Source organism: Antennarius striatus, chromosome 9, assembly GCF_040054535.1.
Source record: "Antennarius striatus isolate MH-2024 chromosome 9, ASM4005453v1, whole genome shotgun sequence".
Taxonomy (NCBI): Eukaryota; Metazoa; Chordata; class Actinopteri; order Lophiiformes; family Antennariidae; genus Antennarius; species Antennarius striatus.
In genome coordinates this window covers 9,730,491-9,757,500 of record NC_090784.1, presented here as the reverse complement: position 1 = coordinate 9,757,500, position 27,010 = coordinate 9,730,491, and the positions used below count along the sequence as shown (strand labels likewise).

The following is a 27,010-nucleotide window of genomic DNA, read 5'->3' as shown; positions in this document are numbered from 1 at the left end:
ATCTTTTGTGGAGATGTGAGCTCCATGCCTGCAAAATAATGTGACCAAGGAGCATTTCTATTTCATATTTTCTGTGCTTTTGATCACTGTTAAACAACCCAGCCTTTCAGGTACTACATCTCCTATTGTTATTATCTACCATATCTTCCGCTTCCACCGCCCCCTGTTGTGGCCGTTGCCACTACTTCACCAACTTCCCTAAACCTGGCAGCAGGTCACAAGCAGTTAGAAGAAGTTGCAGAGAGGTCACTGTGCCAAACAGACTAGACATTATTTCTTTGGGATTTTTTTTTCTAAACAAACACTGAAGAAAGCAAGGATTATCTCTTCATGTGATGTCCATGCACCTCACTTCCTCTTTTCCGTCAACATCAGTGCTGATAGCAGAAGTGTGAATGGATGAGTGTGTATGCATGTGGCACAGTTGTGGTGAATTCATTGGCCTAATGTAAATTTGTGTGTGTAGTGTTGAGTGATTAATGCAGACATGACAGACAGAGAGACACAGCTGTGGTGTTATTGTCCTACCTTCATCCTTTAATTCTGTTTTATCTTGTAGCTGAATGACTCATTTTTATTCCAACAAACCTGATGTAATCTAAATTCATGTAATAACAGAATACTTAATTGTAAATAATTATAGACACAAAGAAATCTCCTCTAAATTGTTTGTATATCCACGTCTGTTTTGACACTTAAGTTGCCACGCTGTATGCAGCAGTCAGTGGTAAAGGCATGGTACTCAGATCCTTCACTCAAGTCAAAGTAGTCGTGGTAAAGTGTCACAATGCCATGGTACAAACATATAATGAAAAACTATAAAGGTAAAATCTTAGAGCTCAAATTTTAGCTGAAGTCAAAGTAGAAATCTGAGTCGATAGGTGGTCCAATTAATAATACAGAGTCAGTAGTGTTATCATCAGTAGTAAAGCGTTATTTATTATACATCAACTCATTAGAGTGGTAATGTTTACATGCTCATGTAGCATTTTTCTAATTTAATTTTCTCTGTGGCCATGAGATGATTAATGACAGTAGAAAAATACAGTTTGAATAAAGTTTCATGTCTTTATTTGGTCATCACATTTTTTGACATAAAATATTAATCTGTAAAGTAATTAACATTTTTTTGATTTTCTCTAATTCACAGATTGACTTTACCTGTACTGATTTATCAATCATCTGTGGGGTTAAAAAGATCCAAAAATAGAGTAATGTTTTCAAATACCCTTTATGTTTTTCCATACCCTTTTTATGCTGTTTCATCAGCCAAACTGGCAAATATTTGGAAACCCAGTATCAATGAATGTTTGCCATTTTTGACCCAAAGCACTTCTTGTTTGGGTTGATGGGAGTTTATGGAGTAAACATTGCATCAAAGACTGAGTAGACTGATTCAGTGTATGCCATAGTAACTCTCTCTCTTTATGAGGAATAAAGGCATTCCTCATGCACATGATCACACACACACACACACACACACACACACACACACACACACACACACACACACACACACACACACACACACACACACACACACACACACACACACAGACGCGCACAGACACACAATTCATAGAGCTGGAATCTCCCCTTAGACCACCTGTGTTCTACGGTTAACTGAAGCCATGTGCCTGGTGGGTAAGTTAGTGTTGTGTAGTTAGATCTTGATGTATCACGCTCTGCTATAATGAATTCAAAACTGATCCCAGACTCTTCAAACAGTGATTTTCTTCTTGACATGCACATTCATTATAACTCTGTGCGTCAACCCTCTTCACTGTTTGTCAGGTAAATACTGTGGAGAATTTGTATAATAATTTTAACATTTTAATCGTCTCTAAATATAATTATCTGGTACAGTTGTATTCTGCTTACAGGTGACTTTTTTATCCTAAAACCTGAATCTTTTTTATTATTATTATTCTCTAACTTGTGAATGTACTTTTTCTGTCATTGCAAATGTACTTCCCTCATAATACCATGTGTTGTTTTTGTTGCTCATGGTTAAGCTGCCTGACTTGTCTTTTTTGCACTGTAACTACTGTGTCATCAGTGGAATGCATCTGATAAAGAGTGTCATGTTGACATCAGCCTGCCTTTGCTCTCAGGCAGCTCTCATCAGTTACAGTCATTTACATAGCAGTTGCTCTGCTTTGCGTTGTAAAGTAGAGCGTTGCCGTTGCTCATACCTTCAACTATCTCTTCCTGTCAGCTGGCCATGCTCTCTACTCCTGAAGCTGAGCTTTGCTATGATGTTAACGGTATAATTACTGCTGTCAGTAGCCACTAGCTGCTGTGTAATTTGGTTTTTCTAGTTTTGAAGGGAGAAGAAGGGTGAAGAGTTCAGTGTTGTTTGTAGTTACTAGTGGATTTTCTGTGTTGCTGTCCTACATACACACCACCAGACATCCTTCCTATAAATCCACTCTTGAAAAGTTAACAAGTTGGAAAAGTGGGCTTTTTATATCAAGATTATAGAATATGGTCTCTTTCAGACAAAGTTTTCAATTAAAATATTTTTGCATGTATGCCATTTAGTACATTAAAGTGGCTAGATTAAGCAAAGTTAGTTTTACAGTCAAAATGACCAATTTATTCTGGACTAAAGAACGTTTGAGGAGCGTTAACTCACAATCTTTTAGTCATAGACTAAATTTTTTATGGGGAAAAAGAGCAAAGTTTGGACACATAAGATGGAGGTTTCCCATACTACTGTGTGGTAATTTGGAGTGAATTGAAATGAAAAACAACCCAATCTTGATTTACTCAGGATAGCGTGACTGAAACTGTTCCAGCGGATCCTAACTATGACCAGAAACTAATGGTGAAGCAACAAGTGTAATCTTACTCAGTTTTGAAGGAACGCAGGTGAACCTCAGTCAGTCTCTCGGTACATTCCTGATGTTTCTACATTGATTGGATGTGGTCTTAAGGCTTAATAACATCTGTATACACCTCTTAATTTGAAGAGCAAGACTATGATTATGTGGGCCACCCATGCTCCAAACAAATGCATGCAGCCTTGGTCCTGCTCAGCTCATCATGGATGAAAGCCTTCCACAAATGCAGTGCTCAAAGGTCGATGGGAAAACTGTTGCCGTTTGAAGCTTTGGTTCCTAAAACAATATAAAACCCAAACATCTATTTTTACTCACAATTCATGACATTGTAAATGGAGGCAGAAAGGGAGGATGTGAAGTTACACCTGCACTTTTTTATTTTTTCTGTTCATCCTTTCATGATGATAAGACTTCACAGAAACATATGGCTAGTGTAATAAACCAGCGAAACGAGAATCCATTTGTCACGAACATAAAAGTGTCTTGTACTTTAGCATTGAACTAGTGATTAACATGTGTAAATACTGTCTGTCGCACTTTGTCACACACATGTAAGTACATTGTGTGTGTTGTGGCTGCTAGTTTTTAGATAAGTGGAATAAGTGTAAATACACATATGTAGGAAAGAACTCGCTGTTGTTCAGTGGGTAAACAGTTGAACTGAAGTGAGTGAATGTTTTCTATTCTGGTGGTGACTGGGGAAACTCCAGTAACCCCCAATAGTTATCTCTACAAAGCGTAAGCAGGAAAGGTGCATGCAGAGCAAACATCGCCAGCACTCACTAATGTACATAACTCTCACACCCCAAGACAGATACACAAATATTTACAAAAATATTTTGTACTTGTTGGATGCTAAATGAATTATTTTATTTATGAAGACGCACACACACAAACACAAACTTGAAGGAAAGCAGAAAACCACACACAACTACACAAATATTTGTACATACAATGCAAGGACAGCCTATTGTTGTTTTGTCCAAGCACTGAGGATGTATTCCAGCCAACGGGAAAGTCCGCAAAACCAATGGCTGAGGGACTGCAGTGTGAACAGAGCCAGATGTGTGACATCTGGTCTACATGTGGTCTCGACCAGCTGCATGGCTGCACGTCAAGCATGCTCAGCAACTGATATCTTAGACTTAAGTTTTGGCTAAAATTCCTGCTGTGGCCTTGATGGATTGGTTTGCCCTTGAGGCGGTAGCTGCTTCTTCACAAAAGAGTGTCTGGCTGTGACATATCCTTCCTTCAGGGTGGCAATCGCCTGCTGTAGCTCTGTGAATGTAAGTCAATTTACAAAGCAGCAGTTGACACAGGTAGGGAACCGCTGGTGAAGGCCACAGAGCTATTTCTATTTTATGAAACATTTGTATTTAATTTAGGAAAAATTGGCATGACATGAACATTTTGACTTCATTTAAAAGCTTTTAAAAGAGATACGGTCTTTGCGAAAAGTTCATTCAAAATAAATGTGAACCTATAATCAAGACCAAGTCAGCATAAGAGCAAGCTGACAGAATATAGCTTCAGAATTTGAGGCAACAGAAAGAAGCGATGTCCATTTCTGCAGTCAGAGTCAACTTTAGTTATTGTTTGAAAGGTTACCTTCGTATTCCGTACACTTTAATGTGTTGAATTCTTTGCTCTGACTTCCTGAACTGCTCCCCATATAGCAGGAAATGTGCTTCAAGATTGTGTTTCCTCCAGAACATTCAACTTTAGAGCTCTGACATTTCTTTCAACTCTTTTTTACTGGAAGCTTAGGCTTGGCGAGTGACCCAAAATCTAAAAAAAATATTTGAACTTTTAGCCAAAGAGGAGCTGAATGCGAGATGGCTTTCATTAGATTTTGTCATTGCTGTTGACTCAGTGTTAACGTTCTTTTCTGCAGCTCTTCACTGCTTCTCTGTCCTGGGCCTTCCAGCAGCAGACCATACCTCCTAAGTACCAGTATCGCGACCCTGTGACATCTGACTTCTTGTTGTGCGACCAGTGCCCCCCTGGTACGGCTGTGAAGCGACACTGCACTGCTGACATGCCCACAGAGTGCCAGGCCTGCCCTGAGAAGCATTTTGCTGAGAACTGGCACTGGGGTGATTCTTGTCAATACTGCACCTCGGTAGGCATTCAGTCAAAAAGATTACATACGATTTTGTCTTCTGGGTCTCTTTACATTTATTCCTCTTTTCTGCATTGTTGTATTCCAAAATGTTTTCGGCTGTGCATTGAAGACTTTGACTAAAGTGAATCACTTAAAGTCAAATCTTATCATCCTTCATCACTATCCATTAGTTAATGCTCTTTTACTTTTCATGTATTCCCATTAGTTGCAAGCCCAAGTTATTTTTTGTCATTTTTGTTACCAGTGCTTCTAAATTTGATGGTACAGTATTGCTAAAAATCTTTGAATGTTCTCATTGTGATACAGTGATATTTTGTTCTACCACTGATGCTCCACTGCTATTACTGTTAACATTTCTGGCAAGAGTTTGTTTGGGTGCATGTCCCAGTCAAATGCTAAAGCAGGATTTGAATAAGCAGTTTGATCTATTCTGTTTTACTATTCATGACTGTAAAATATTATGTTCGCTTTTCATATGTTCATCAACATGTAACTTTTATTGCATGTTGTTGTGTACATACTTAAAGTGAGTGTTTTTTTTAGGTGTGTAAAGAGCGGCAGCTTGTCAAGCAACAATGCAACAAGACCCATGATCAACTGTGTGAATGTGCTCCAGGTTTCCACCTAGTGGTAGAGTTCTGCATCACACACAGCACCTGCCCACCTGGCTTTGGGGTTGCTGTTTTAGGTAAGATTGAGATTATTGTTAAATGTATTATTTTTATCATTGATGTTGGAAAATATTCTAGGGTGACTGCATTTGCCTTACTAAAAATACTTTGTTAACAAGACCAAGGTCATCCAAGCTCAAACTGTAGAAAATTCAGAAATTACTCAGCACATAGCTTGTTTTGTTGGCTTAATGCCACCACTAAAGGTTAAGATCATTGGTAAGCATATTTTTTTTGTTTGCCTTAACAGAAAATGCAGTATGTACCTAACATATGTGTTTTTCAGCCCTTTATATCCTGTCATCCATATTTCATCTTTCCCTTAGTCTTCTCTACTCTTCCACTTTCTCAAGTTTACTTCCCGATACTGTCGACCAACATGTCAGATTTTGCTGCCATAATAATGATGCACATCAATGACAGATCAGGATGTTCACATCTGGAAAGTCTGAGTCCCTTCCATCATTTAGTGTAGTTATTGTCTGATTTTGTGCATCAGATCTGTTCCAGATGCAGATGCCTGATTTTGCAGTGGCAACATTTTTTTTTAAAATTAATTTTTATAAGTCTGTTATTTTCTCTCTTTCGAGTGGTCCCTATCTCTCAAACTAACAATTTGGTTCTTATAATTTTTTTAACGCTACCCTGATTGTACAAATCTGTGTGTCGACCAGACCAAAGCTTTTGTGTGTGTTTCTGTGTGTGTGCATGCGTACGTGTGTGCGTATGTGTGTGCGCGCGCGCATGTGTACGTGCATGTGGGTGTGTAATACCTATGCACTTCTTCACCTGACCTGGTGGGACAGTGTTGTCCTTTACATTTGTGACACTGTTTTATTGCAGCTGTAGTTCACTGTGTCTTGGTGATGTCCATATGTCTTTACATGTGAATAAACTTTTAATAACACCTAAACAAAAATCTTCTCAACCTTTCCAGGCATTTATCTGTATATACTGGTATATATATAACTGGTAATCAAATACATAAACTGAAGTCTACCTGTATCTGTATCTGTTCAACCATCTAAATTATCTGTGTCCGTATCTGTACTCCAAATGGGTGGGGCTTAAATGTTAGGATGTGTAATTGCAGAGAAGTTAAAATAAAACATTTAATCGTTAGTTTTAATTTAGAGTCCTGATGTGTTTTTATCTATTCCACCAATTTATTCTTAGATCATTTCAATGATTATCCAAATTATTTACAAATAATGTTCGAGCACTCAAAATCACTGCCTATGGGAGTTTTAGTAATTGCAGAATTTTGGGAGGCCGAGTGTTAAGGTGTGTGTGCGTGTGTTTGTGTGTGTCTGTTTGTGCATGTGTGTGTGCATGTGTGTGTGCTCTATGTAACAGTTAAAGTATCTGTCTTATTCTTATTCTTCTTTTCCTTTCGGCTTTTCCCTTCAGGGGTCGCCACAGCGAATTAGTTGCCTCCATCTAACCCTGTCTTCTGCATCCTCTTCTCTCACACCAACTACCTTCATGTCCTCCTTCATTACATCCATAAACCTCCTCTTTGATCTTCCTCTAGGCCTCCTGCCTGGCAGTTCAAAACTCAGCATCCTTCTACCAATATATTCACTATCTCTCCTCTGGACATGTCCAAACCACCTCAGTCTGGCCTCTCTGACTTTATCTCCAAAACCTCTAACATGTGCTGTCCCTCTGATGTACTCATTCCTGATCCTATCCTTCCTGGTCACTCCCAGAGAGAACCTCAGCATCTTCATCTCTGCTACCTCCAGCTCTGTCTCCTGTCTTTTCCTCAGTGACACTGTCTCTAGACCAAACAACATCGCTGGTCTCACCACAGTTTTGTACACCTTTCATTTTAGCTGAAACTCTTCTATCACACATCACACCTGACACTTTTCTCCACCCGTTCCATCCTGCCTGGACACGCTTCTTCACCTCTTTTCCACACTCTCCATTGCTCTGGACTGTTGACCCTAAATACTTAAAATCCTCCACCTTCTTGATCTCTTCTCCCTGTAACCTCACTCTTCCACTTGGGTCCTTCTCATTCACACACATGTACTCTGTTTTACTGCGGCTAACCTTCATTCCTCTCCTTTCCAGGACAAACCTCCACCTCTCTAGCTTCTCCTCCACCTGTTCCCTGCTCTCACTACAGATCACAATGTCATCTGCAAACATCATAGTCCATGGAGATTCCTGTCTAACCTCGTCTGTCAGCCTGTCCATCACCATAGCGAACAAGAAGGGGCTCAGAGCTGATCCCTGATGCAGTCCTACCTCTACCTTGAACTCCTTTGTCACACTTAGAGCACACCTCACCACTGTCTTACAGTCCTCATACATGTCCTGCACTGCTCTAACATACTTCTCTGCCACTCCAGACTTCCTCATACAATACCACAGTTCCTCTCTGGGCACCCTGTCGTAAGCTTTCTCTAGATCTACAAAAACACAATGCAGCTCCCTCTGACCTTCTCTGTACTTCTCTATCAACATCCTCAAAACAAATACTGCATCTGTAGTACTCTTTTATGGCATGAAACCATACTGCTGCTCACAAATGTTCACTTCTGCCCTTAGTCTAGCTTCCACTATTCTTTCCCATTAGTTCATTGAATGGCTCATCAGCTTTATTCCTCTGTAGTTGCCACAATCTCCCTTGTTCTTAAAAATGGGTACCAGCACACTTCTCCTCCATTCCTCAAGATCCTATTGAACAACCCAGTCAGAAACTCCACTGCCACCTCTCCTAGACACTTCCAAACCTCTACAGGTATATCATCAGGACCGACTGCCTTTCCACTCTTCATCCTCTTCAGTGCCCTCCTCACTTCATCCTGACTAATCTTTGCTACATCCTGGTCCACAACAGCCACCTCTTCTAGTCTTTGTTCTCTCTCATTTTTCCACGTTCATCAACTCTTCAAAGTACTCTTTCCATCTTCCCATCACACTACTGGCACCTGTCAATAGACTTCCATCCCTATCCTTAATCACCAATGAACCAAAATCTTTTTTTTTTTCATTTTGTGGTTGATTTTATAACTTTGATGTATTCACTATGATAGCAGACTGTATTATTAGTTTTTATAAGCGAAGAAAGCCGAAACCATTTCATATTTGTATGTGTGACATCTAATTAGAACAAATTAAACATTGTGAGTTTGTTGAGTTTGTGTTTAATTGTTGACTTGACCTGCAACACTTCAATGTCTATCAACTTTAAACAAATGTGAAATAGGTGAAATAGATGCAGGATCTTTTGGTATTTCGTATTTTTTCTCAAATTTTGATTTCTGTAGTTTGTTTAATGCAGGTTGGTTTCAGTCACACAACATATCAGAACTCATCCCCAGGCTCTGCTGTTAAGTGACCTTTTGTCAGTGCAACTCGTTCCTCTTCATACAGTGCCATGTGTGTTTTGAGGTATAATCAAAGAGGGAACTTTTAAGACATCAATCAACAATTTGTTTTGTCTCAGCGAAATAACACAACCTTTTCTTTACATTTCTAAAGCTGCACTTCCTCTTACAATTCACCACAACTCCCCCAGAGCTGACCGTAACAGTACAATGAAGATTTATTTATTTATGCATTGGGGGCTTATAGTGTTACAGGACTGAAAACCGTTTTGCAGCTAGACGTCTTTTTTCTCCAGTGTTTCGATGTCTGTAGATCCCTCAGACTGTTGCTGTTGGAGTGCTAACAAAGACCAACTTTTGAGACTGAGCCTCATCGCCCCAGTACAGCACCAAATTCAGCAAATGATTAAGCCAGACACAACTGAGGGTGTCATTATCACAGCTGATGTCTGACCTGTTATTTGGTACAGATTCTCTCCGTGTTGCATTGTGGGTAGTTTAAAGAGAAGTTGATGCTGAATTTCAGCATTCCAGAAAACAAGATCCTATGTTTCTTCTGGAACCGCAGCCTAAACTGGCATGAATTTCATGACTTCATCATAGACCCTAGACCAGAATCCAGCCACTGCATAGATGAAATAACATTTTCCATGAACTCTGGTTATTATCTAACCCCTGTAGATCTGACACCAAAGATGAGACACTGTTTCCATAAATTTCTAAAACATACATCTACAAGTGGACTCCAGATTCTAATGAATGCTCTGTTGTTCTGAGTATAAAAGGATTCAGTTATAGTTTTAAAGTTTGAATCAATAGGATTTTAAAGGAACTTAGAGTCCTTGCAGTCAGTTTATATGTGTGAAATTGGTTTTATTTGCGTACACATAATTTTTAACAGTTAATCTGGTCTTCTAGGTGAGAGTGAACAGATGCAATCATTGCTTGTGAAAGAGTAGTCTGCCTTCAGCGTGTAGACCCTGTGCCCAGTCAAGTGGAATTATAAATCAAAAGGCCTCATGGTTAGGATGGAATCCTCTTCTAGTTACAATTAAGCCTGTGGGCTCCTAGATGGTGACTCTTGCTTAACACATGTATGAAAGAATTCATTTATTGATTGATTTACAAAATCTTTGAATCAGCTCGTTGTTATTTGTAATCTTTCATAAGACAAATAAATTAACTGAAGTTCAAGTTTGGTTAAATTCCTTTTGCTTGATGCACTCAGACAATTTGATCATAACCATCTGACTCTAGGTAATCAATAAACATTTCAGTTCTTCCTCGTCTTTAGGCCTTGTGTCTTTATTTGAAATGTGTGAGATATTTGTAGCTGATTGTAAAGTGCTGACATGTTGATTTTGCTTAGTCACATGGGAAAGAGCATAAGTAACCACATCACGCTTGGGCTGACTCATTTTCATGCAAGTACTGTGCAGTTTTTAATCAGTGGTAGCAAACGATAGCACTTTGCCACGTGTTTATCAGTGATTTTTAATTTCCATATCTGAGTTATCAAGAAAGAGCAAACTGTGCCATCATGGCAGGAAAGTAGTCAAATGTAAACTCCGATGACAGTGTGGTGCGAACTCCCACACATTTTCACTTCTATGCAACAGAAGCAAGAAAAGAAAAAAAGAAAAAAAAAGAACAGAGAGGATGTGATTACAGCACCAGTTCCATTACATGGATATCAACACATCGTCACGTGTGTCACATACCAGAAGTTGCTCTGTTTATCATGTTATCACCAAATAAAATTAGAATTCATTAATACAAGACAATACCGCTGTAAATTGACAAAAAAAAAAAGAACAACAAGACAAATCTTCATTCAAAAATTGCTAGACAACAACAATAGTATTACAGCTGTTCAAATGAAATACTATATTTAACCTGTTGTATACATTTTGTATATTTGGATAAGTTATTTATATCTTTGTGTGAGATATTACAGCTTCAATTACAATTGTAACTGCGATAGTGGCTTGTATCCAGGAGGGTGATGTGGGGGGGTACAGGGCATTGGTGGCTGACTTCGTGGAGTGGTGCCAGCAGAACCAGCTCCAGCTCAACGTCTCCAAGACAAAGGAGATGGTGCTGGATTTCCAGCGGGGACCCCCCTCTCTACAGTCATTGATCATCAAGGGCAGTGAGGTGGAGGTGGTAGAAAACTACCTGGGACTGCAGCTAGACAGCAGACTGGACTGGTCACTCAACTCCAACTGTGTGTACAAGAAGGGGCAGAGCAGGATGTACTTCCTGAGGAGGCTGGCCTCCTTCAACATCTGTCCTAAGCTCCTTCTCATGTTCTATCAGTCCGTAGTCTCCAGTGTGCTGTCATATGCCATTGTGTGTTGGGGTGGCAGGGACAGGAAAAGAGATATGGACCGTCTGAACAGACTCATCCGCAGAGCGGGTTCAGTGGTTGGTCTGAGCCTGGACTCTGTGGAGACGCTTCTGGGGAGCAGGACCATGTCTAAAGTTAAGGCTATCATGAACAACACCAGGCACCCCCTACACACCACCTTCTCCCAGCAGAGAAGCACCTTCAGCAGCAGACTGCTGTCACACAGCGCCTCCACAGAGAGGCTGAGGTCCTCCTTCGTGCCCCGTGCCATCAGGGGGTACAATGACTCTGTCAAGAGGGGGGGGGGGTGGTGAGGTCAGCATGCGGTTGAACAGATGTAATTTAATTTTATACTGTTTATATTTTAGTTATAGTTTAGTATATAAGTCCTGTTAATGCTGCATGTGTCTGTTAGTGTAGTGTATGTCTTGTGGTATGTCCTGTGATGTCAGTGTTTCTTTTTCTCCTGGTGTTTTTCCAGTATTTATTCGTTATGTAATACCTGAGCAGTGGATATGTACAATTTCCTCCGGGATTATTAAAGTGTCTATCTTATCTACCTATCTAATTAAACTTTGGGGGAGAAATTTCTTTATCAGCATTACTTTCATAAGCTGTTGTAATAATCGTTTTGTCGTTTTTCAATGTGTCAAGTAGCCGCATGACGCTGTTTCCTACATGACAGCAAGAAGCTGACTCACACTTCAGGCTGAAGTGTGAGTCACACATGTGTCATCTTTTGAACTGATGGGTTGCCACGCGTCGCTGTGGTCGTCCTTCTTGGAATCAATTTTTTTTTTGTGTGTGTGATCAGCTTGAGCGGGTCATACTCACACTCAAACAAAAAACAGACATGATAATAAGATTTTAAAATGCAGTTAAAATTATGCTGATAAAATCCTGAATCATCCTATGATTGTCTGTTCCAGGTACTCCAGTGAGTGACACGGTGTGTAAACGCTGTCCTCCTGGTCATATGTCCTCCAGTGACTCCTCCACTGAGCCATGTCAACCCCACAGAAACTGCTCGGATTTAGGGTTAAAGACAATGAGATGGGGCACGTCCACCTCAGACAGCCTCTGTGGGACTCAGGACAAGATGGCCACACTGGAATGCTCTCAGCATCACACTCTGTGCCACAACAGTAAGGCTGTTTATATGGTTAAGTCACTATTATGTACTGTATGGGAGTGCTTAGGAAAGGGCACAATCGGGGAATGATTGGATGTGGTATTCACAGCGCACACACACATGTGATGATGATTTTTAACAAAACCGCAATTGTCATTTTCATTCCTGAACACAGGGGATTTCCTCGGTCAGTTTCATTTTCCAGATTCCATTCTTTTCCGATCTCCCGTGTTTGAAATCCAATACGAGAGAGAAAATTGGGATGTTGCATTGAGATGTTTATGGCACTGCTGTCAGAACGGCCCATGATGAATCAATTACTCCTCGTGCTGGGACATCGTTTAACTGAGTCAGGCACAAATGAGAAACAACTCGGGCTTCAACTTTCACATTCGCTGACAATTAATTTAAGAAGAGAAGCCTCAAATATGATGCTCAATTCCCAAAGCGTGAGAAACATTGGTCCCTGAGGACACACATGTAAAGGCCTTGACACACCCATGTACACTGTATAACACGCTGCGGAGGGAAACACACGGAAAGCTGTTGCCCTCCAGGGAGGCTAGTGCTCTCCGCCAACATTGGTTTTCAAATTGTTTTCCTGCTACACAACCACAGATTGCTGCAGCACATCCTGGAAGAGTGTGGCAGTTTTGTGTATTTATTTTCCCAACACAAACGTGAACTTGAAGCAGTTTTCCGAAGTTGCTGCATGACTTGAAGAAACCAGGATGTCATCATCAATTATGGAGAAAGACGCCACACTTTATCAATGACGCGACGCCAATAATTGTTCACCGACGGATTTTTTTTATCCTGGCGTTGCTAATATTTAGCCAGTCAATCAGGAAACATGTCCCACACACACAAATGTTAACACAATATATGTTCATAATGCAACACAAAGTTTTCAAAGTCATGTTATAGTTCGCAACTACCTTGATTAGCGTTGACATTTCTCAACACTGGTTGTAAGTTAATCGGTATACTGTATGTAAAAGACAAAAGGAAAAAGAATGATTCTCCTTTGCCTCACATTGACAAACCCCTGGGGACCCTGACTTGCAAAAATTTAAAGCATATGACAATGAGACACTGTTGAGGTATGTCTGCTGCAGTGTGACTCGAAAAACAGCACATACGGGTTCATGATGGTTTGACCGCGCAGAATAACGTCCCACCAGTTCCCTCCTGCCAAAGGGCAACAGAAAGAGAGGAAATCCTCATCTTGCTGTGGTCAAATCGTCAGCCAACAGTCACACTCCCACACGTAAGCAGATCCAGACATGAGATTTATTGATGGGACCTACTCTGAGGAATACATTGTGATGGACTGAGTCACTAGATCTATTACGTAAACTCAGCTGACATTAAAAGTGACTGTAATGAAAGCGCGAGACTAAATCACTGTGATAGTGTGTGACGATGATGATGATCATCTTCCTCCATTTAAATGAGTCATTAATGTCACAATTTATGTTACTCAATATAATCTACTTAGGTTTTGCTATAATTAGATAACAGTAGTCAAACTAGGTATACCAGACCCAGTAAGGCCGCATTTTCAAACTAGATCATGTTTGTCTTTAATTCATCATAAATAAAACTTTTTATTCATGAGAGAGAAACGTGTTATTTCTTCTTCTTTCAAGCTGTCAGACGATCAGCTGAAGCACAGTTGTTTTTTTTCACAGTGTTTTATATTTCTGCATGCTGAGACAATTAAATGATAGTCCACCCTCCCTGTCTGTTTTTTTTTTCTTCTCATGTTAGATGTGATCTTATGTGAGGAGGCAGTTTATCAGTCACTATCCTCCCTGCGACTGTCTTCGGTGCCCCTGGAACGACTGTTGGAGAGTCTTCCTGGGCGAAGGGTGGATCGCAAGACCCTGGAGAGGCTGAAGAAGGCCTGCTCTCCCCAGCAGCAGGCCCTTCAGTTGCTGCGACTGTGGAGGGAGCAGAACAAAGACCAGGACAAGCTTTACGGCATCATACAAGGTACGAACAGTCGTCATGTTTTCGATTTAGCCCTGTAAGTCAACTTTTATTTATACCAGAAAATAAAAGAAACAAGGGTGTATAATCACAACCTCTTCATCCAGGTGTGAACATCTGTGAGAGGAAAGTCTCCCGCTGCAACAGCCTGAAAAACATGACCCTAGACGACCTCTTGATGGTCACCAACAGCCTGCCTGGAGTCAAAGTTCAGCAGAAGGACATACGGGCTGTGGTTGCTACCTGTTTACCCAGGCAGTACCTCCTCCAGCTTCTGCATCTCTGGAAGATAGCGAACTATGACCTGGATCTAGTCAAAGGGCTGTCCCACAGTCTAAGGGTGATGCGCAGCCAGGGGGCACCACGCTATCTGCTGAGAGGCTTGAAGAAGATCAGCCGCATCATTGGAGCCACCTCCGCACACAAGATGTATGAGAAGATGTTTGTCAGTATGCTTCAGGATAAGTCGTGCTTTAAGGCTTTGAAGCCTTTAAATGAGTAGAGCATTGGGGTCACAAACAGGAATAAAGTGTCATCTAAGCATTAAATGATAAATTAATACATTCTCACACAATGAACACACTAAAATGGAAAGAAAAGCCCTCGGTGAACTCGGTGGTAAATGTACGTGAAAGAATTATTGAAGTGGGTAACGTGGTACTGCCTGAGATAAAACCAGATGATATCGAGCAATGCAGACAGTACATATTAGTTTTTTTTCTGTCTTACTGCAATGTAAAGATAAGGTAAGGTAAATTATTATTTGCCTCCAGGCTCAAAACAAAAATAAAGACATTTCGATCATATGAAGTTACAAGACATGTTAATAAATGATCCACAGCATCTGTCTGCAGTGATGAGCTAATAAACCTAAGAAGAAATCAAAAAATGTCACACATCTTTGTTCTCTGGGCAAAATGAAACAAAAATATGAAAAATGAACTTTTTGACCAGCGTCTGTGAAAAATTAGAAACTATTTAAGTTGTAAATAGCACACTATTTTATGGAATATAGACTGGCAAGTGATGTGTTGTTATTATTATTGCTTTCTCGTAGACTGAGAGGAAGGATTTGGTTTCATAATGAAATGCATATATTTTCTACAGTTTTCCTTTGTTTGTTGGTTTGTAATGGTCTGCTGGCAAATAAAGCTCATCTGATTTATTTTTGACTGTCAGCTTTATGAATGTACAAAGGAGTGCAATGTGTTTTCTATTTAAAAAGTAATAATTTGCTTTCTGAATATTTAAAGGCTTGGTTTTTGTACCTTTTAAGAAATACTGGATTCCAAATGCTGCAAATTCATGAAGTGATATTTGTTTTATATTTTGTTTTATCACTTTTATATTATTAAATGTATGATCCTTATTGTATATATGCCTGACTGGTCTTCTTTAAGCTTGTGCAACTGTGTGAACACTAATTTCAAATTTTCTCATTAAAATGGGTTTGTTAAAACGCATTGTTTCCTCATGAATAATCCATCGTCAGACAGAAGAGATTAAATCAGATCTTTCTTTATAATCTGGCTGACTACCAGTTACTGACCAAATAAAACTTCCAATAAATCTCTGTCCACTTGACTAAACACTTCCACATGTAGCCAGGCACCATTTGAACATACTCACCAATAAAATGTAGTTTCCTCTGACCTTTAAAAAGCGGCAACTGGCTCCAGCAGCAGCTCCTACACTGGCATTGTCACTGGTACTGGTGCTGGTAGCACGCCAGAGGTAGTTTCTCTCTCTTTGTTTAATGTATAAAGGTATGGTTGTATACTGTATACACACACACACGCACACACACACACACACACACACACACACACACACACACACACACAAAAGGACACAACATGTAAATGAGACAGAAAGGTAGATACAGAATATTTCCTGGACATTTAGAGATCTCTTAACTTTTTGTTGAGCAACACAAGTGACTCTTCTGCTGCAGCAAGTCAGCGACAGTAGACCATAACAGTGACCATGCTCTTTCCTTAACCAGCAATTATCTTGTAGCCTAAAACTAATTCTAATCATATGCAAAAAAAGCTCCAGAAATCAAAGCTTTCATTTATTTATTAATTACTATTATAGTATGTTAAATGTATTCCTCAGTGCATCTCCTCAGCATCACAAACACAAACAACAGTTAAACACTGTCCAGATGCAGACAGTTAGGCCTGACAGAGCTGCTTTTCAGACATTTTCTGTCCTATTGTGTAATGCATGTATAATAAATCATACCTTAGATATACATAAAGTAACGAGTACTAAAGCAGGTTAAGGAAATATAAACGCAACTGTTTAATTTGTCTCATCTCTTCTGTAACTTTCGATGTTTTGCATGTGATATAATAATCACATAATATCAAACGATATCAAAGATACAAAAACATGTACAGTATAATTATATTTTCAATCCAAGACCTCACAGATATCAATAGAATTACAAACGTGATGTCACATTATGTGTTCAGTGACTGCAAAACCGGAGGAGCTACGTCAACTCAAGTTCTGTGGAGGTTCTCTCCAGGTTCTCCGGCTTCGTCCCACCCCCAGAAATATGCAGGAGGTGAATTGGTGACTCTAAACTACCCGCAGCCATGAATGTCAGTGTGAACATCTGTATGTCTTTCACATGGTCCTACGATAATCCATTGACTCATCCAGGATGTACCCTGCCTCCTGCCCAAAATCTTCTGGGAAAGATTCCAGCCCACCCATAGACAGGATAAGCAGTTAAGAAAATGAATGTGAATGAATGACATAATTCTGGATCACTCCATAGTGAAATAATTCCACATGGGTTCCATATCTGTGAATAACTGTCTGTCATGTTCTGTCAACCATCTCAGGCCAAGCAAACAGATTGGTCAGCTCATCAGTTAAAGAAATTTTTAGAGGTGGGAGGAAGCCGGAGAACCCAGAGAGAACCCACGCAGACACGGGGAGAGCATGCAAACTCCACACAGAGTGGGACTCAAACCCGGACCCCCAGGTTGTTGTGCAGTGACAGTGCTACCCACTGTGCCACCGTGCCGCCCTGATTGGAAAATATTTTAGATTTTTTTAATCACTACATTTGCAAGAAAGACTTGGTAAAGGTTATGGGATCAACACTGTCTGTCTGTTTGTCTGTCTGTCTGTTCATACGTCTGTCTACCTGTATCTTTGTCTATCTGCCTGCCTGCCTGTCTGTCTACCTGCCTGTCTACCTGTCTGACTATTGGTCTGCCTGCCTGTTTGCCAGCCTGCTTGTCTGTATGTAGGTTTGTCTGTCTGCCTGCCTGCGTACTCACTGTGCTGTGTGTGACGGAGATGTTAATTTCTCTGACGGAACCTCTTTAAGGTATCAATAAAGTTAATCTACTCTACTCTCACTCTAAGAAAAATGGTGATGATAGACCCGTCAGAATAAAAATACTATGACATGAACAAGTCATGATGTTCCATCACTATTCACAATTTGATTGGAGTTGGTTGTCAATCATTATGAGAAGATACCTCAGAGCTAAAGAGGGATTCTAAGAACTCGCACTAGTGCTTAGCAGTCAGTGTGAACACACCCTTTCCAGGTGGTGGGTTATCTTATTCTGTGGAAACAACATTGACGATCAAAGACATGTTTGACTCAGCTGTAAACCAAATATGCTTAGCCAGCCCTCTGTGGTACTGTACGTAGTATTCAAGCACATGTGATCCCTCAGTAGAAAAGGCAGATCTACTATTGAGATTTTGTGTTCTCGGCTGTTTCAAGCCTTTTGTGTAAAATCATCAAAAATAAAATGTATTGTGGTTTTCAGGTCAGTAAAAAGAGGATCCACTAAACATTAGAATTGTGTGTTTTTGAGAAATTTCTCTAAAATGTAACTATATAAAATATTTTTTATAACCTCTTATAAAAATCTTTCATAGGGACATTATTGTCTTTGAATTGGCAGCAGTGACATTTGGTTGGCACTTTTGGTGGACTCTGAATCAGTTCCTGGAAATGATAAGCTGATATTGTAGAGTGGAAATATGTTGACTATATGTTACTACATTGGGTCACAACGTTTATTTATATTTTGTGTAAAAATTGTAAATGTGGAAGTCATATAGGACTTAAACCACTAACTACATATACCCACGCACAAACACTTCCTTTTGAGAGCTATAAATTTGAAGCTGATCTTTCTGTCAAATCCCCTTCGACAGTGGCTCGACGCAGACCTCATCAGTTATGGTGAGTATTTTATACAACAGTATGTAGAATGTATAACATAGCAACTTAAAGTTTAGGCAGACACAAACGTGATGCCATGCTTTTTATTTACCTTGAATACATTGCTTAATTTATCAAATGGAACATTGACCAAAATATTGCACTCAAGTCAGAGACTAATTGATTTACAACTGATTCCAGTGCTATCTATTTGTAAAAGAGACGAAAAAAGGTAATCCCATTTATGCAGAAATGCTAATTCAGACTGGAGTTGCAGATTGAAGGCAAGGTCCAAATTAAAAGTACAGTATTACATTTCAGGAGATAGAGAATAGTGGTAAATGGCAGGTTAAATCAAATAACACACAAATATATGTGTGCTCTTGTGAGAAGTGGTGATATTTCCTAGAAAGAAAAGATACCATACTTACACATCTCCCAGGGCTCAGAGCCTCAAAATGCGCCCAAGTGCCATGAAATCACTTCCCCAGTTCACTTATTCCTCTTGCATTAGATGGTTAGATAGACAGACAGACAGACAGACAGACAGACAGACAGACAGACAGACAGACAGACAGACAGACAGACAGACAGACAGACAGACAGACAGACAGACAGACAGACAGACAGACAGACAGACAGACAGATAGATAGATAGATAGATAGATAGATAGATAGATAGATAGATAGATAGATAGATAGATAGATAGATAGATAGATAGATAGATTAATTGATTGATATACTTCATTGATCCCAAAACTAGGATATTCAAAAATACTTAAATAAATATAACCTACACCCTTTGGTGAATGAAGATCTTGAGATAATCTTTTGTCCTCACTTTCATCCCCAGCACCAGCATCAATGTACTGAACCCCTCTAGGACATATGAATGGTGTTAGCAGAGGTCTTATACAGTAAAAGATATAAAACAATAATTGGCGTTTTTCTACAGTTTTCCCTGCCGGCTGTGATCCTCCTCTCTGGTGTCCTCTCCGGTGCCTCAGTGCTGGAATCCGCGCCCACATACGAGCACCGAGATCCTTCCACCGGGGAGACCCTTACCTGTAGTAAATGCCCACCTGGCACGCACATGGCGGCGCACTGCTCCGCCACCAAGTCCACCGAGTGTGCGCCATGCAGAGACGACCACTTCACCGCTTTATGGAACTACCTGCCCAGGTGTCTCTACTGCAACAACTTTTGCGCTCACAACCAGGAGGTAGAGAGAGAATGCTCAGCGACGAGCAACAGGGTATGTCGGTGCAAACAGGGATTCTACTGGACCGGCTACTTATGCGTCAGACACTCAGAGTGTGGGCCTGGATACGGAGTCAAAACGGCAGGTATGAATGATTATTGTTTTAATGAGGATTTTTGTCATAGTTTTGATTCATCTATAAACTGATGAGAGTCTGAAGTCGTTTTAATAATTTAGAGATGCTCACGTTCTGATTGTTGTAATTTCTTTAGAAATTAATAAACAGAGTTGAAAATACGTAAATTACCCAAATTCCTAAACTGTTTTATGCAGAGCCAGAACAACACTAATAACACCAATGTGTGATCACACTGCAATAAAACCCAAATGCGTTGTTTTCTTTAGGTACAGAACAGACGGACACTATTTGTGAAGAATGCGCGGAGGGTTTTTTCTCCAGCGCGTCTTCTGCGCTGGATTCATGCGTTGGTCACCAGGAATGCGCCACCGGACAGATTACGCTCCTCAATTGCTCGATTTATCACAACACGGTGTGTGGCACCTGCAACGATTTTGCAAACGCAGGTGTGTATTTTATTTACCTTGAGCCGATCAGTTATAACTGTCATGCTCTGAGTATGGATTTCAAACTCACACAATGTAACTTCCATTCCCAGGTGAAACTTACAAGACATTCCTCTCTGGGTTCTTCCACGGGCAGAGTGTGCGGATTACTAAAATTAGGAAATTTGTCAACAGGTGAGCGCACAATATGTGATTCCATCTGTCGGTGGAAACCCATCTTCTTTGTTCTCCTCCATTCTAAAACAAATGTCTTTGCTTCACAGGTGTATTAATAAAGGAGAGGGGCGCGTCAGGGGCGTTGCTCTCTCTTCACAGAGGGGTGTTCTTCTGGATCAAATTCGAACTTGGCTGAGCCAGGCTTCTAAAATGGAACTGAAAACACTGCCAGAAGTCCTGAGCTCTACCGGGCTCTGCCCCATGGCAGAGAAACTGAAGCGGGCACTCAGAGACATTGGACAGCGAAACCCAAACTGTCTTATAGTTTAACACTGGTGGCGGAGTGTAGAGTATAGATCAAATTTACCTCGTTCTGTTATCTGACATTTTTGTCCACTTTAAAACAATTAGTTTTGTTTTTTTTAATCTCATTGTGAACGTATGGATTGTTGAAGTAATGCATCACATAAACGACCTACATAAGCACAACAAATATGAAATTGATCTGGATGATAAATAAATGGATGTCTAAAGTCTATTCAACAGATATGTTCTGCCTTCAGTGTTGATTGAGTGCTGCATTATACATATAGGCCAAACTATTATTGTACACCAGGTGTAGAAAGAGGATGGATTTCTTACAGTTAAAATAATAAGGCATAAATTTAGCATTAACTGATCAAGGGTCACATAGTACGCTACATATAAATGTGAAAAGTGAACTATAAGCAAAATAGCTCATTCTAGTGCATTATATTCCAAAAGTAATGCGTAACTTGTCATCTTAAATGTTTGCCTGCAGTTCGTCAGCAATGACGCTACTGGGACGAACAGTAAAATGTAATTTAATAAAATCACCACAAGGTGTCGCCATCTTCCTTCTTTGGCTGGTCACTTCGAATCACATTGTTTACAAACTCATCAGACAATAAAGCGAGAAATGAATCTTTCTCTCTCGCTCTCTCTTTTTTTCAGTTCTAATGCCCCGCGGTCAGTTTTACAGCACTATTTCGTATAATAATAATAATAATAATAATAATAATAATAATAATGATAATATAATAATGGTGATATAATGATGACGATAATAATAATAATTATTCTTAATGTACTCTTAATGGGCTGGGCTTAAACCGAAAGTGGGTGTGGTTTGGCCGGGAAAAGGTGGGGCTTACATCGCTACATTATTTTAAGTCTGAAATTGATACGGATTGATGAGAAGTTGCTATATTTTTTTGTTTATTTTAAAACTATTTGCAGAACAACCTCAAAATTGAGATTCAAATCAATGTTTTTGATCACAAAAGTAGGAGAACTATTTACAGAACAAGTTTTTTTATGAACTCAGAACATTAAGTGCATTAATGAATACAATGCATGCAATAGGAAATTATGAACTACAAAGTATGCATGAACAAGAATTGTCATACTCAACTCAACTTTCTAATTTTCTTCTTCTTTCTAGTTTTTTTTATTGTTATGATCAAACTGTTTTTTTCTCAATTATTTATTTATTTTACTACCTAATGTTCTTGCCTTTTTTTTCGCACGAAGTTAAACAATGTTGATTAACACTAAAACTCTCAAGGGAGTCATTTTGACTGCTTTCAAAATTTGCAATGTCATAACTTGGTTTAAAAAAAAACCGTATCTACCAATAGGAGCCTGACTTTTCCTAAATGTGTGTTTATTTTATTCTGACATTGTTTGATCATTGAAATTTCAAAACACAGAAGAGTAGTGACTGCTCGGATATTATTTGTATATAATTTGGATTATCAGTAAAATATCCAAGAATAAATTGGTGGAATTGGTAAAAAACACATCAGGACACTAAATTAAAACTACAATGGCCAGGTGAGCTCCTCTGTCTGGTGAAGCATCATGGATGTACCCCACCTCTCGCCCATAGCCAACTGAGATAGGCTCCAGTAAACCAGGGACCCGCTGTGTGTAACTGGCCAATCACTGAGGGTGACGACAGTCAGTTCTGAGGATTTTACGAGCACGAGTTTTGACGAGTTTTACTGGAATCGTACTCGTACTCGTCAAAAATGCGTTATCCGTACCGGATACTCGTCTGAAACGAGTACTCGGCTCAACCAAAATTATTATTATTATTATTATTATTATTATTATTATTATTACTACTACTACTACTATTATTATTGTTATTATTATTATTATTATTATTATTAGTAGTAGTAGTAGTAGTAGTAGTAGTAGTAGTAGTAGTAGTAGTAGTAGTAGTAGTAGTAGTATTGTTATAGAGCGAGTTGGCAGGCGGTTGCGAGTCCCGCTCTGTGCGGGGTTTATAAATTCTTGTGTCTGCATGGGTTCTCTACGCCCCACCACCTCCAAAAATATGCACTTCTTGCACTAGCGTCGCGCCCGGAGTGTCCCACGCCTAATGCCCCAAGTCCGCTGAAGATTAAAGAATAAACTATTTTGATAATAGTAGAAATAAGTTTTCTTGTTGTAGAGTGGATACCATCTACCGCATGTCTGGATGAATCCTTGCAGCGCTACTCGTTTCCTATTCACCATAAAAAATAAAAGACTATAAATCTATGTCACCAAACCCACATGAGACCCGGACCCCGTGAGATCCCCTCCAGGACCGCTAGAGGTCCCTGCCTCCCCGTCCAGGAACGTCCGGTGCAGCTCCGATGCCTTACCCCACTCACGCCCCCTCCCGACGCGCCACATCTCTCCGGCAGTGCGTCGGGTCCCTGAACGCCGCATCACCGAGGGGGAGGAGCCGCGGTTCCCCGTCTGCTCGTGCGGGATTACCGACAGCTTTACGCTAGGGCCCCGGCCGGAGAGGATGTTCTGGAGCTGCGGTGTTTCCATCTCCTTCTAGCGCAGTCTCTACCGGGTTTCAACATGATTTTAAGGTCTACTTTTTCTCCCACGCTTCCCTGAACCCGTTTCGAGGAGATGCGCGCAGACGAACGCGGTCACATTGTCTGGACACGGTGAGCGGAGGAGAGGAGCATGTAACCGGGACGCGCCGCTGACACCACCTGACACCTCTGTGTTTAGCGCCTCGTTTACTCACCGTTCAAGTCTTGCTGAAGTGTTTGACTGAACTCTTCTGACTGTTTTGGATTTTATCTTCAGCACAATGGGCGAAGAGGTGTCAGAGGTCCCCAAAGAGCTTTATGGTAAGAGCAGACCCTGATGCTGCAGCCTGTGTCCACACACTCATCCCTCACAGGGTCCACGTTACTAAACAGTAATCGGTAATAACACGTCCCGTTCCCAGCCCGCTGCACACTGCTGGTAGCAGCTGCTACACAGTGTGTCCAGTTCGGCCGGTGCTGTTCTGATTAGGTTCTCTACTAGAACACATTTCATACCGGTGAGTCAGAATGACACACTATAAACAGGCTGGGAGACGTTTCTTCACTGAACACTTTGAGCTGCGTTTACAGAGGACTTCTGCTGCTGATCGAGATGAAGAGATGAGAAGAAGTATACTTCATTAATCCCCGCGGGGATGTTACATTGTCACTCAGGTGTATACATCTTTTTGTGTTAGTTAACAGTCAGTGTATGAAACACAGCACACAAGGGGGCCTGTAAGCATGCAGTTAGTACACACACCAAAATACACACATCGGGAGGCAGAGTGACGGGCAGCGGCTTCTGAAACGCGCCCCGATTGAGCAGCTTGTAGGGGGGACGGCGCCTTGCTCAAGGGCGCCCCGGCAGTGGCTGGAAGGGAGGGGGAGGTGAGCTGACGCCTCCCACCGTCAGCTCACACTACGGTGATGTCCTGGCGGGAGCGGGATTCGATCAACCGATCGAATCCTGATCTGCAAGACATCTGCTCTACCGCTGAGCCACTGCCACCCCGATGTGGTCTATATTGGGAAGGAAAGACAAATAGTTTAGATGTGAGAGGCCTCCCCCAGAACTTAACCCTTCTCACATCTCTGACCCAGAGTTTGCACACAGCTTCTCGCCTCTGCCTGGTTTGGTCAGAGTTATTTGCTCCAGCTGTAGACATACTGTAGAATGGCTGAATGTGGCTGAAGCTCAGGCTCTCTTTGTTTGGCAGAGTAGCTCAGTTTTTGACACCTCAGTGAGATATTGGGCAGGCATCAGCTCTCTCGCTGTCTTTTTGGCACAAGCACAAGCCTGCAGTGCTGCTTTTTGTTATTAAAGGTCTCATAGTTCACACCGTAAAGGAGATGAGGTTCAGTCACACCTGGTGAGGGATACATTCACTCATTTAGCCATGGAACATTTCAATCAAGCCAATTTCTCACTTTACTGAGGCCCCGTCCACACGATAGCAGATTTTTTAAAAACGCAACTTTTTTGTTGCGTTTTACGCCTTCCGTCCACACAACAACGCAGATATCCAGAACAAAAACGCAATTTTTTAGAAAAACGCTGGCCGAGGTGAATTTTTTTTAAAACGCTGGGTCTGCGTTGTCGTGTGGACGGCGTATCCCCGGGACTTTTTTAAAATGCTGACGTCTTGCCTGCTACGAAAACCGCTGTGACGTCATATTTATGGGCCCGTGTGTTGTGACAACAAAACACGGAGGATTCCTATTGGATAAAATTTTACTCAATACTGCCACCACATGGTTTGGCATGCTTATAGCCGTCTTCGAAAACGCACTGCTGCGTTTACGTGTGGACGGAGATTTTTTTAAAAACGCTGTCGTGTGGACACGAATCGTTGTCGATGCGTTTTTAAAAAGTTGCGTTTTTAAAAAAATCCGTCATCGTGTGCCCTCAGAGAACTCTCTCATGAAGGTGACTATTGTGGGTATGGTTTGAACTGTATGAGCAGACACTACTGAACAATAGTCTGTCACTTTTGTCATCCATTTAATGTTAAAACACACGCAGAAGAATGTCTAAATTGCCAATCAATTAATAAATATGCTAAAGTTATTACTGTATTGTTATTTGTGGAAAAAAACTTTGCAAAGTTGAGATGACAAGATAATTTTTGATGACAACAATAAAAATTTTCTTCAGAGATTTTGGAAATTCACAGAATTAATCAATATGAAGGCGGCACGGTGGCGCAGTGGTTAGCGCTTCTGCCTCACAACACGGCGGACCCGGGTCCCCCACCTCACGCCGTATGCTGCCGAGATAGGCTCCGGCTCCCCGCGACCTGCTGCAGCGGATATAGCGGTGGTAATCTGAAGATGACTGACTGACTTTTTACAGTATTAAAATTGAGGGAAATGTTCACTCCTGACTTATAAACACATTTATTGCTGTGTCTTCCAATCATCACCTTATACACATTTCACATTCGTTACTTTTATCTTTATCGGATGCGTTGGGATTTTAAACTAGGCCAACCAGTGCAGCAGATATTACTTGTTGTGGAAAGTACTCTGATGTGAATAATTTTGAACATATAGACCATCCAGGCAGTTCAACTTAATAACAACATTTTCTTTCTGCAGACACAAGAACATACGTAATAGTACAGGTTCTGTGTTTGTCTGGCCACAAGATCTTTCCCAGATTTCTTATGAGTCAACCTTAGAGTCATTCGATGCTTCTGCCACCCCTAGCACAAGGAATTGGTTTGCCGTGATCCTATGGTCATGTGGCATTGTCTGGATGAGTGTATAACAAGGCATTGTTGGAGACATTCACTGGTGTGGGGGGATTCAGCATCACACAAGATCTTTCTTGACACCCAGTGCATAAAACACATTCAGCTGGCAGCTGACCCGCTAAGAAAAACAGTACCAGAAGATGTTGTCTGGCATTTAAAGCAATAAATATGTTAAGTCTTCTGTCAAAAGTATTAATGTTTTTCTCTATGTCTGAGAAATATTGGCAAAACAACTTCTCAGTATGTGTCATGAAAGCAGAAATGAACATGTCTGGTTTGTCTTCAGCTCTGATTTCTCACATTCATCAGTCTTATCCCAGCTCATCGCGTCTCCTGTCATTTGTGTTATCTTAAATCACCCCAAATGTTTGCTCTCCCACTGGTTCATTCATTGCCATGTTAACACATAAACCTGCTTCAGTCCCAATAAACAGAGTGATTTTATGGCCCCTATGAATTTTTTTCATGAGCCTTTACCTGACCAAAGGTCCCAGATTTCACCCTCTTCCCTGCTGATAGTCGTGTTAATGTGACACATTTATCATTTCAAACAAAGATGATTTTCTTTTACTTAATCTTATATATGTTTAATGAATTGTGTGATTCACACCCATGGCGTGAGCTCATGTGTTTAAAATGAACTTATTGTCCAATCAACAGTCTAAACCCCGATATATGCATTTGTAAGGATGAAAACAGGCAGTTTATTGAAAGGGATGTCCATCAGTCAGGCAATCACTGACATATTTCAGTTATTTGGTCTTCATACATTGCGTTCAGATATTCATGGAT

At 40.6% G+C, this 27,010-nt stretch overlaps 3 protein-coding genes across 3 annotated transcripts in view; all 3 read left to right on the top strand.

Annotated features, from left to right (window-relative positions):
• The window catches only part of LOC137602093 (tumor necrosis factor receptor superfamily member 11B-like), a 17,919-nt gene extending 2,082 nt beyond the window's left edge, over window positions 1–15,837 (top strand). The window contains exons 2-6 of the mRNA XM_068324676.1: window positions 4,741–4,968; window positions 5,515–5,659; window positions 12,266–12,481; window positions 14,242–14,466; window positions 14,571–15,837. Coding sequence (XP_068180777.1) covers window positions 4,741–4,968; window positions 5,515–5,659; window positions 12,266–12,481; window positions 14,242–14,466; window positions 14,571–14,965 — 1,209 coding nt within the window. The 3' untranslated portion in view covers window positions 14,966–15,837. The remainder of the gene's footprint in view (window positions 1–4,740; window positions 4,969–5,514; window positions 5,660–12,265; window positions 12,482–14,241; window positions 14,467–14,570) is intronic.
• A 3,726-nt stretch (window positions 15,838–19,563) lies between these two features.
• Window positions 19,564–21,068, top strand: LOC137601434 (tumor necrosis factor receptor superfamily member 6B-like). The gene is made up of 4 exons (XM_068323614.1): window positions 19,564–20,017; window positions 20,278–20,457; window positions 20,550–20,631; window positions 20,721–21,068. The coding sequence occupies exons 1-4, from the start codon at window positions 19,564–19,566 to the stop codon at window positions 20,941–20,943; spliced, it is 939 nt and encodes a 312-aa protein (XP_068179715.1). The 3' UTR covers window positions 20,944–21,068.
• A 2,344-nt stretch (window positions 21,069–23,412) lies between these two features.
• LOC137601455 (F-actin-uncapping protein LRRC16A-like) overlaps window positions 23,413–27,010 on the top strand; it is a 55,120-nt gene continuing 51,522 nt past the window's right edge. The window contains exon 1 of the mRNA XM_068323645.1: window positions 23,413–23,780. Within this exon, the coding sequence (XP_068179746.1) occupies window positions 23,741–23,780 (40 nt within the window). The 5' untranslated portion in view covers window positions 23,413–23,740. The remainder of the gene's footprint in view (window positions 23,781–27,010) is intronic.

Bases quoted from the DNA above. Each gene is read 5' to 3' on its own strand.
- LOC137601434 (XM_068323614.1), top strand. From the start codon at position 19,564: ATGGTGTTAGCAGAGGTCTTATACAGTAAAAGATATAAAACAATAATT. The intron at 20,018-20,277 runs GTATGAATGATT...TGTTTTCTTTAG, and splicing joins ATACGGAGTCAAAACGGCAG to GTACAGAACAGACGGACACT. The intron at 20,632-20,720 runs GTGAGCGCACAA...TTTGCTTCACAG, and splicing joins ATTAGGAAATTTGTCAACAG to GTGTATTAATAAAGGAGAGG.